The sequence below is a fragment of the Diprion similis genome, chromosome 14, assembly GCF_021155765.1.
Source record: "Diprion similis isolate iyDipSimi1 chromosome 14, iyDipSimi1.1, whole genome shotgun sequence".
NCBI classification, from domain to species: domain Eukaryota; kingdom Metazoa; phylum Arthropoda; class Insecta; order Hymenoptera; family Diprionidae; genus Diprion; species Diprion similis.
The window spans coordinates 12,355,043-12,364,631 of record NC_060118.1 but is presented as its reverse complement, the minus strand read 5'-3'; the positions used below and the strand labels follow the sequence as shown (position 1 = coordinate 12,364,631).

Sequence of the window (9,589 nt, the reverse complement as noted above, 5' to 3'; positions counted from 1 at the left end):
TTCTTTTTCCTTATTCCTTCTTTCTTTTCCCCCCCAATTTACTCTGACTCATCACCTTGTTGTTTTCATATCATCAATTTACAGTTCACGTAGTTGCGTCGTGTTTATCTACCATATACCCAGAGCATATGCCTACCTAATACGCCCATCAAACTACGCACACGGGGCGTGGGAAATTGTAATTACGCGTAGCGCCGTACGCTCGAATTTCCCCGAAACTCGATAACGTCATTTCTTCCAAACAATATATACAGACCAGAACCGGCAATCACGGTATTATTACACCGGATATGACATTGCGTCATGAGTATCGGAAAATAACAACAACAATAACAATAGTAATAATAATCACAACAACAATCAAAACAACACTTGTTTCGACAACTAGTTATTGAAGGGAGAAATAATGAAAGCAGAGAGAAAAAAAAACACTAACGGGGGAGGAGGGGGGCGAAGAGACGGTAAACGTTAACCTCGGGTTTATAACTAGACCTAGAGCCGATGCGTGTATACATATATATATATATATATACACACACGCAAACATATATGTATGCACGTACGTATGTACGATTTACGCAGGGAAGCAGAGTCGCAAACGCGTGCTACGTATGCATGGTGTACATACGTATAGCAGAAGAAACAACGGTTACATATGTATGCCAAGAAACAGAGAGACGAAAAAAAAAAAAAAAAAAAAACTCACCAACAATAATGATAATGCGCGTAATATTATACGTAATAAACGTAACGTACGTACGTAGAGCGCGAGTCGACGAAAAAAGAGAAGGCATAAAAAGGCAATAAAAAAGAAAAGAAAAAAAAAAGAAAGAAAAACGAAAAAATAAAAGAAAGAGCAGCAGCAGCAGCAGCAGCAGCAGCAACGGCAACAGTATTGGTATTGCGGCGATAGGATAAGATCGGTGACGCAGGCGTGCGCGAGGGACCGACTACTACCTCGGTTTTAAGTATAATCTCTAAACAAAAAGTATGTAATCCGTGAGCATTGCGTAGGTTAGCGATTGCGAGCGAGTTTAAGTAGCGGAGGGCGTCGGAGGGCGTCGGAGGGCGAGACAGCGATATGCGTGTAAAATAATAAAAGGCGTGAGAAGATATGCCCGAAAATACGACGTAGCTGTAGGTAGGATTGGTAAAGTGGCGCCTAGAAAGAGGCTAGATGTGTCTCTATCCGGTAGGAAAAGGCGGAGTAGCCGAAGTGAGCAGTTTCGTTGATCGAGTATCGCGTTATCGGGCTATCCGGTTATCGGTAGAACGGAGAAAGACTCTAGAACGAGGCTAGAACGAGAATGGGGGACTCACCTTGTGGCGTTCCAAACTTGCCCACCCGTGCTGCAACATTTTTCGAACGTACCACCAGCAGCAGCAGCACCAGACGCACCACTTTGTCGAGGTTAAAGACCACCAACAGCACTGGAAAATATATAACCGCCGATCACTTCCGGCTAATATCGACCGGCAATCACACCACCGTACTTCACCCTCGATTCAGAGATTTTCAACGAATAATAGCCAACCGAACGCGAGTTGTTTACTACAATGCCGTACCACGAGAGCATCAACCATGCCCGTGTAGCCGCGTCTCGTACTCTCGTACTCTCCTTGACTGAGCAAAACAAGCCCCGTGCGCAGTCGGACACTGCGCACCTCACGGCGAGTAACGCGCGCATCGTCGTCTCGTCGACAAACCCGAGGAGCCGTACGAACCAACGGCGTAGTTATTTCTTTTTTCTTTTCTTCCTTTCGTTCCTTCTTATTCTTTATCCCCTCCCCCGTCTTCCTTAGCGTAATTCTTTTTCCTTTTTACTTCGCGTTTTTTCTCCTCCGCCAATTCGAAAGCGTAACAATTCTCCCTACGCGGGCGGTCGCCCTGCTATACCAACCGACTTTTCACCGGCCGAATACTACGCGGCACTCTTCAAACACTCGCATTTTACCCCGTCGCGAAACACTATCGTCACATGTTTTGACCGTTTCTTCAGTTTTTCAGCATGCGCCCCCCACCCCCCTTTGGTAACACGAGGGATTTATTCATTATTCGATTCGTAAAACGTTGTATCAACGGTCGAAAGGGGTGGGGGGGAGGGGTTCATTGTCCTCTGGGGTATGGCGGACTATTTCTAGGAAATTTCCGGCATTCACAGACGGACTGGCTGCGCCATCTACCCGCATTCACCGCGTGGTTCTTTTTTTTTTTCGTTTATTCACTTTTTTCTTTGCCACATCTAGACACGTCGGTAAGGATGGATCAGGTGAACAAAACTGCTTTATCAAAACTAACTTTGCACATCGCGTATTACTGAGAGGATTTAATTTTCAAATAAATAAACATATGCGTATGTGGGTACATATTTTTTCTTCTGTTACTTGTGTTAATATTCGCTTCTGTATTTTTATTACCTTTTCAACATGTATTCTGTGTTTATGTTTGTATATGTTACTACACGTTTAGTCCCCCCCCCCCCCCCTCTATCTTTTCTTTTCTTTTGACCACAGTTTTTCGAAAAAGTGATTATTGTCCAGCATCTGATATTACGTGAAACGTTGAAATCCTGAGATGTGATGCACGAAAAATACGAAGAGTAGAATGTTAATGTGTAAATTAAATAAGAAAATTATAACAATTGTTTATCTTGTGTACAATAAAGGTCTAGGACAAGCACCATTTGTGGCCATTTAAATATAATATCACTTACAAAAATCCCTTCCAACAACGAGCGTATTGTATACATGTAACGTTGAGGAAATCGAAATACAATATATGTAAATGTACCAACCATTGCTCATAGTAATACTATTTTCATATCGAACACCAAAGTCATTGCGATAATCTAAAAAAGTGTTCCTTCATTGATATTATACACGTTTAACGTGTAATTAAGAACTATCGAATTGCATCGAGTTTGCTTGCAAAATGCTCATCCTCAAAACATTCGGTAATTTTCGCTACTTTCCACACTTTATCTTTACAATAAATGTTGCGTGGAAACTAATTTTTAGTACGCTTTCTTCAATGATCACCTGTCTCCCCCCTGAATGCAAATATTTTAAATCACAACATATTCTGGCAAAAGCCTTGAGTTATAATCAACATAACACGATTATTGAATTACCTAAATTGCATACAGGGATCTTGAAGATCGGGTGCGTAGATATGCTTAAGTAGTTGTTGACTAAGTGAAAGAGCCTAAAAAACGTTGAGAAATCTATTTGCAAACGTGCATGACAATTCACTAACAGCTACTTATAAAATACTTCAAGAATCGTGACTGGTCCTTCGGGGTACAACACGAAATTTCACGAAAAAACATCTAGCAATTCGTTGATCTGAAATTTGATGAGAATGAGAAATTCTCTCTGAACTAGAAACAACTATTTTACCTACCTATCTATATACGCCCATTACGTAATATTATTGTTCGATACGATCATTGGACCTGAGAGTGAAGGTTTTAATAGAGTAGAAAGAAAATATGACATAAAAAAATATCGATTTTCCCCTTTTCTAGACGATATCTAATTCTCCCGCATTATCATCTCGCCTGTCTCCACCTTCTCGGGTACCGTTGAATGAGTATTGAACATTTCTTCGTCCGGACATACATGGTAAAAAAATTATACTAAGTCTGACATGCTTTGGTCAAACGCTTCATAAAGCTTGAGTAGTCTTGGTCGATTTGGCTAAAAAATTTCTGAAAGTAAAAACAATATATTTGTCTTTTTCTAACATCAATTCCCTTCAATTTTGTTTGTTTCTTGTTCAACGATCATCTTCTACTCACGTAATCAGTTCCGGCAGTTTTTCGTATCTACATATCCACTTGTGACCTAGCCCCAGTGCGGCGTCTATTCGTTCCATTTGAACTCGTTGCGTTTCATTTCCGTGGGACTCCAAAGCCGCCTTATATAACTGTAATAAAATTGCAGAATATTTCTGTAATTCCAGGAATATTTCCATTGCGCAAATATATGCTCGATTACAAGTATTGCTAAAATGTGAACCTTCTCGCCGAGGAAAAAAGGTATAACTCCGTCGTCTTGAGCGTGCAGAATCATAATCGGACACTCGATTTTTGTAATGTGTTTATCAGATTCGAATCTCAATTCGTTGTCATAAAACGGTTGAACAATCATCCAATGAAACCACGGCAGGTGTTTGAATAACTGCAATGAGAAAAATTTTCGATAAAACAGGGCATTGCAGAAACGAATGGCAAACGAAATTTTCGTTGAGTATTTACTTTCGTGGAATGTATACCTGTGCAAACGGGTGCTCGCTCAATTCATCTGCAATATTGTTGAAGGGAGCTTCTAGAAAAAGACCCGCAATATGGACACCTTCAGCCGCCATTAGAGCTAGGACATGCGAAGCGACTCTGAACAAATAAATAAACGAAGAAATTAACGATTGATGAACTTTCTGATTGTACTTGTAATTTGTTGCAGTAAAAAATGAAACAATTACCCGGTTCCCAACGAATGACCCCATACATAAATTGGCGCAGAGTTCTTTACTTTTTTTATCAACCACTCTAACATGTACTTGCTGTCTGCGACGACTCCAGTTTCTGACAGATCAACATCGTCGCTGTCACCATAGCCTGAAGAAGATTCAAGAGTGTTGTTATTTTAATTTGACTCTTTTTCAATCAAGTTCTTATGCCTGTACAATGCCACAAACTTACTTCGGTAGTCAAAGCAGATAACGTGGTAGTCTAGGCTTTGAAAAAGCCTGTACAACTCCAGTCTGTGTCCGCTCGCTCTGTTCCCGCTATTTCCATGCATGTACAGAATAACCGGTCGCTTTGAGCTTGCCAAAACAGATTCGAAGGCTTCAGAGGTGCGAGAAATTGATGCGTTTAACAGCGATCGAGGTAAAATTTGCCTGGAACAATAACGAAGATATAAATTCATTCAGTAATTCACTGTTGTTTGATAATTCCTTCATCCAACTTACCATGCTCCAATGTTCACATCTTGATCAGTTTTGACGTAAAAATTCCGGGCACCTTCAAGACCCACAGCTTCTGGTTTTTCAAAGTCCACACTTCGAGGCCAGTAAACTGAATCAACCAGAATATCTATTTTTTCAACTTGTAGTAACAGCCTAATCATCGGACTTTAGGGTCTTTACGTGGCAAGGAGGCTTCATTCGTTTCATTACTTTATTATTTGTGCAATTATTATTCATTCTCGATAATATTACAACGGATTTGGTAATTCCTTGGTTATTGAACGTGATTTTTTACAAAATTCAAACTCGAAATATGCCAAAGCTACGTAAAGACCAAAAAAATGGTGTTTGCGAATATTATAAAATATTTATACCGTAAATAAAGTAACAAATGAATATCTCGTTGCACAAACTTTTGCAATAAAATTGAACATTAGGCAATTAACTTACGTGGATAAATCATATTGTACCCCATTTAAGTAAGAGAAAATATTCAAGGCTGAATTACTACAGTCATAATACAATTAGCGCAGTTGCAGTATGAAGGATAAATTGTGCAAAGAATGAGAATACGTGTCTCTATTATAAAGTTCGAATAATTCGATAAAAATATATTTACCAAAGTTTAGGAATAATATCTTCCTTTGTATCGTGTAGGAGTAATGAAAAACGAGCGGTAGAATTCCAAAGACGATTAAGTAGGTGACAATCGATACCTTCATCGCCCACAAAAGACATCTGCGAAACATTTCAAAGGATGCACAGATTAATTATCGGTCAGTATTTTGACAGTCGTAAAATGATATGAGAACAGCAGCAAGTAATGTGATGCAAGTATTTGTTGATGGGTTTAAAAAATTCGCGCACGAGAAAGTTTATCGCTGTTAAAAAAAAAAAAAAAAAAAAAAAAAATGTATACACAATACATTATCAGCGTTTAATCGTTTAATATTAAGATTAAAATTTAAACAGCCGACAAAGAATATACAGTTTAAAATTTATTATTCAATCTTTATGCCAAGTACCGTACGACGAAATAAAATTTCACTTCGTTCTACGCGTTTAGAAAATATTACGCAACACCGGACGCACGCATTTACTTCTGAAATAAAAGTGACGAGTTGAAATTTGGTTGAATTTATATTACGCACGTTTGAGTTACGACTTAATGTTAGTTGTATACAATTACATGTTAATTTGGCAAAAACACGTGCCTTAAAATTTTCATTATCAGTTCTCGGCAAGTCGAGAGGATACCACAAATCGCTGTTATCCGATCGGAAATCGAACAATTGTGTTTTTGAAGTCGTGATTTTTCGATATTAGGTACAACTACAATACGTATCAACACCACCACCTCGTTCTCGAGCAGCCGCCGTGAGAGTGATAGTTCTCCAGATAAATTTACTACTTTCTATTTCTCGTTTCCCGCCACCGTCTCTGACCACTCTGAAGTTTGCAAATTTCGCATTTCGATTGTCCAAATGAACAACTAGTCCCTCTCTATGATTATCATAACTAATATCTGGGGCGCGAAAACGCGTAATTGACTTACGATTAGTCATCGCAGCCGGATGTTAGAATTGCGATTGATTCTGGAGCTATACGTATAGTTGGTTTGAATTTTTATTACTTTTAATTCCATCATGCGCGATGTTTTCCTTCAGTCAAGATAATATATTATCGCGATTCACGATTTCATTATACAAGACGTGCAGATTTCGATGACCCGTACTTTTTACAGGATTGCAGTAGTTTCTTGTTACATATATACATACATACAGCATAGCGATCAGCGTTACGAAATAACGCTTTTTCCACAGCATGAATGATCGTTACGGTGACGTTACTAACTTCCACACGATCATAATTCGATACTCGATCAACGGTGAATACAAATTATATGATTCAACTGCAACGCATAGGAGGCGCATGTCGAACTAAACGAATGCATATAATCTTTCGATTAAAGATCGGCAAAGTTTTTTTTAACTTCTTTCTACGTACGTTTTTAGGTCTATAATATCAGAGTTGCCATGTATGCACAATATGCATCTAGGCATAAGTGGATTATTGCAGCCAACTGCGATTCGAGTACTTTGCACGCAATTTGTTCGCCGTGATCGAATAAAAATTCAAAACACATCCGCTTATGTAACGAGCATATAGTGTACAAACCACGCGGCTATAGCATGAAGGTGGCTGCGTACAATACACATACATAAAAGTACATTAAACAAATCATTCTGATCGATCGACCGGGAATAAAAGATTCATTAGGGTCGGAAATAATGAGGCAGTTATCCTCTTCAGAGAAATATAAGTTGCAGATACATTACCGATTCCGGACGTACGTCTAACGACTTCTTTATACTTCGGGCTACATATAATAATCGGTAGCAAGTTTTGAGGAATGAAAAAATCACGGATGAGAATTATTTAGGTTTGAAATGATTTTCCATCTTTTTTTGTGTCTATATAGTAATTAAAAATATTTTATTCACTTTGCTTGTTGGCAAATAATGGGTATAATTTTCTTCAATTGCAATTAGAGAGATGAAATTAATCTCCAGAATCCGTAATAGTAGATTGAATGACAAGGGACGAAAGCTGGCGATTGCAACGAGTGTGAAGTTTGCGCCGGAGCGAAACAATGGCGGCAATCACACGATTTGCGATCGTCAACTGTTGGCCCAAGTCACAAACGATATATTTTATAACAATTTTATGCGCGGTCCTATCTTTACAAAATCGAGATGAAATTGGCTACTTTCGACCGCTAAACCGCTACGGAAAGCCCCACTTTTCTGCACGTGTAATAAAAAGAACTTGTTACTTCTTGCTCTTTTTCACTGTTTGTGACAATCGACACCGCCTATGCGTGACTTCCGGTTAATGATGCGTGAGTGGATGCGATATTGTGGATGAGGAGAAGCGATGACCATCTGTTATTTTATCTTTTTTGTGATGAGTTTTCTGTACAGATAGAAGAGAACTTACGTTCCGGTAGACGAGAAAACAAGCGCAGCCACAGATAGAGCCAAAACCAAGGAAAGGCACCGGAGGACCTTCATGATTTCTCAACACGATTTATCGATACTTTTCAAACCAAAGTAGTAGTAGAAGAAGAAGAAGGAGGAGGGAGAAGTTGACGGACAGAATTTTTCACAGTATGTGACCGTCTACCGTTGCTCTACGTTTAATCCCGATTGCAACGGAGTTTAGCATAACACCTGTCATCGCGCTTCTTCGGTTTCCCACCAATTAGACTCTCTACCTGCCGCAGGTTTAATATACAAATCAATAGATTAGTAAGTATTATTTTTCGTTAATTGTATAGGATATTGTAGTTATAGACATTGCGTAAGCTCCATGCTTTTAGAAGCTAAACGTATAGGTCTTTGGTTATAAGTGCATGTTAAGTGATGCAGATAAACAGATATAACGATGCATGACAAAGTTAATGTTAGATATTCTATATTTCTTATGTATATGAATTATGTATTATATGAATAAATTAAATAATCTATATAATGAGAGTTATTTTTAAAAGCTGGTTTTCCACTTATTCCGCGATGTTCTTCATATGTTATGTAATTTTTGCTTTGCACATAGAAACGTATAGATAATTGGATCGTACCGATTAACTCTTTTGTTTGTTGTGACTAAGCGGAATAAAAGCCATCAGCTGAGACTGACAATGATATTTTTTCGTCAAACACAATGAGATACAAATCTTAGCGGAAATAATCTACAACTGATGTTCGCTTCAATATCGACCAGATACGATGACAGAAAAAACAAGTGAATTAATAAGTGTGATTGATAAGTGTGTGAAAACACAGAGCATAGACCTCTGTGCTGCATTGCGTGAATCATAACTGATGAAACAAAGGGTCAGTGGTAAGGGGAAATAAGCAAAATAAAGATTAAATTATAATACCTTTTGATAAAGCGCCTCTTTGGCAGCCAGTATACCATAATAAACTAGAAACGAGGAAAAATATTTGGATGAAATAATAACAAAAATCTACCGAAGCAACTACTACTTCAGCGTTGGATCAATTTGGGATTATGCATAATATACAATTTTCTACGTGTACTGTATGTATTCACTTCACCTAATCGGCTGGGTTATCATCTACACAAAATTGTTCTGAAATCAAGGGAAATCTTCAACTGTCACTTTTACTCCGATGATTCCGTTACGGAATTGCAATTGTAACTGGCAAATACTGGCAATAACGTTGATCGTTGTTAAAGTTAATATTATAACAAAAGAGCCTGCACCTATCACAAGCGATTCACTCGGCGCACGAAGCGACTCTAGCGATGCTTCAGAACCTCTTATGCCTCAAACTATACGATCCAGTCACACGCGACACTCGCAGTGAATTTAAATCAGCCGTGAAGCTGGCCGCGAGTCCCGATGTAATATCAAAGATGGAGGAGAAGGAAAGCATTTTAGATGGGAAATTACACCAATTGCACCATCTAAAAACGATAAATGTACAGCTTTTACCGTATTTTTCAAGTTTTATCGAAGTTCTTGGTAACACATGTGCTCATTTTACCAATATCATATGTCGATGATGTTTCAGAAAATTGGACAAATTG

At 38.5% G+C, this 9,589-nt stretch overlaps 1 protein-coding gene across 8 annotated transcripts; it reads right to left on the bottom strand.

Annotated features, from left to right (window-relative positions):
* Positions 1 to 3,064: 3,064 nt before the first annotated feature.
* On the bottom strand, positions 3,065 to 9,305 carry LOC124415041 (lysophosphatidylserine lipase ABHD12). Of its 8 annotated transcripts, XM_046896298.1 has the most exons (10): positions 9,094 to 9,305; positions 8,916 to 8,959; positions 5,592 to 5,710; positions 4,976 to 5,099; positions 4,704 to 4,903; positions 4,484 to 4,619; positions 4,277 to 4,394; positions 4,021 to 4,182; positions 3,801 to 3,928; positions 3,065 to 3,710 (listed from the first exon to the last, which is right to left on the bottom strand). In XM_046896298.1, exons 2-10 carry the CDS (start codon positions 8,951 to 8,953, stop codon positions 3,668 to 3,670), a joined length of 1,068 nt encoding a protein of 355 aa, XP_046752254.1. In that variant the 5' UTR covers positions 8,954 to 8,959; positions 9,094 to 9,305; the 3' UTR covers positions 3,065 to 3,667. The 8 variants fall into 8 exon arrangements, with proteins under 8 accessions (XP_046752254.1, XP_046752253.1, XP_046752256.1 ...); XM_046896297.1 differs by having other exon boundaries at positions 8,916 to 9,305; XM_046896300.1 differs by lacking the exon at positions 8,916 to 8,959.
* Between the last annotated feature and the right edge of the window lie 284 nt (positions 9,306 to 9,589).

Bases quoted from the DNA above. Each gene is read 5' to 3' on its own strand.
- LOC124415041 (XM_046896295.1), bottom strand. From the start codon at position 8,046: ATGAAGGTCCTCCGGTGCCTTTCCTTGGTTTTGGCTCTATCTGTGGCT. The intron at 4,395-4,483 runs GTAATTGTTTCA...TTATTTGTTCAG, and splicing joins GGTCATTCGTTGGGAACCGG to AGTCGCTTCGCATGTCCTAG. The intron at 3,929-4,020 runs GTTCACATTTTA...ATTTTATTACAG, and splicing joins CTTTTTTCCTCGGCGAGAAG to TTATATAAGGCGGCTTTGGA.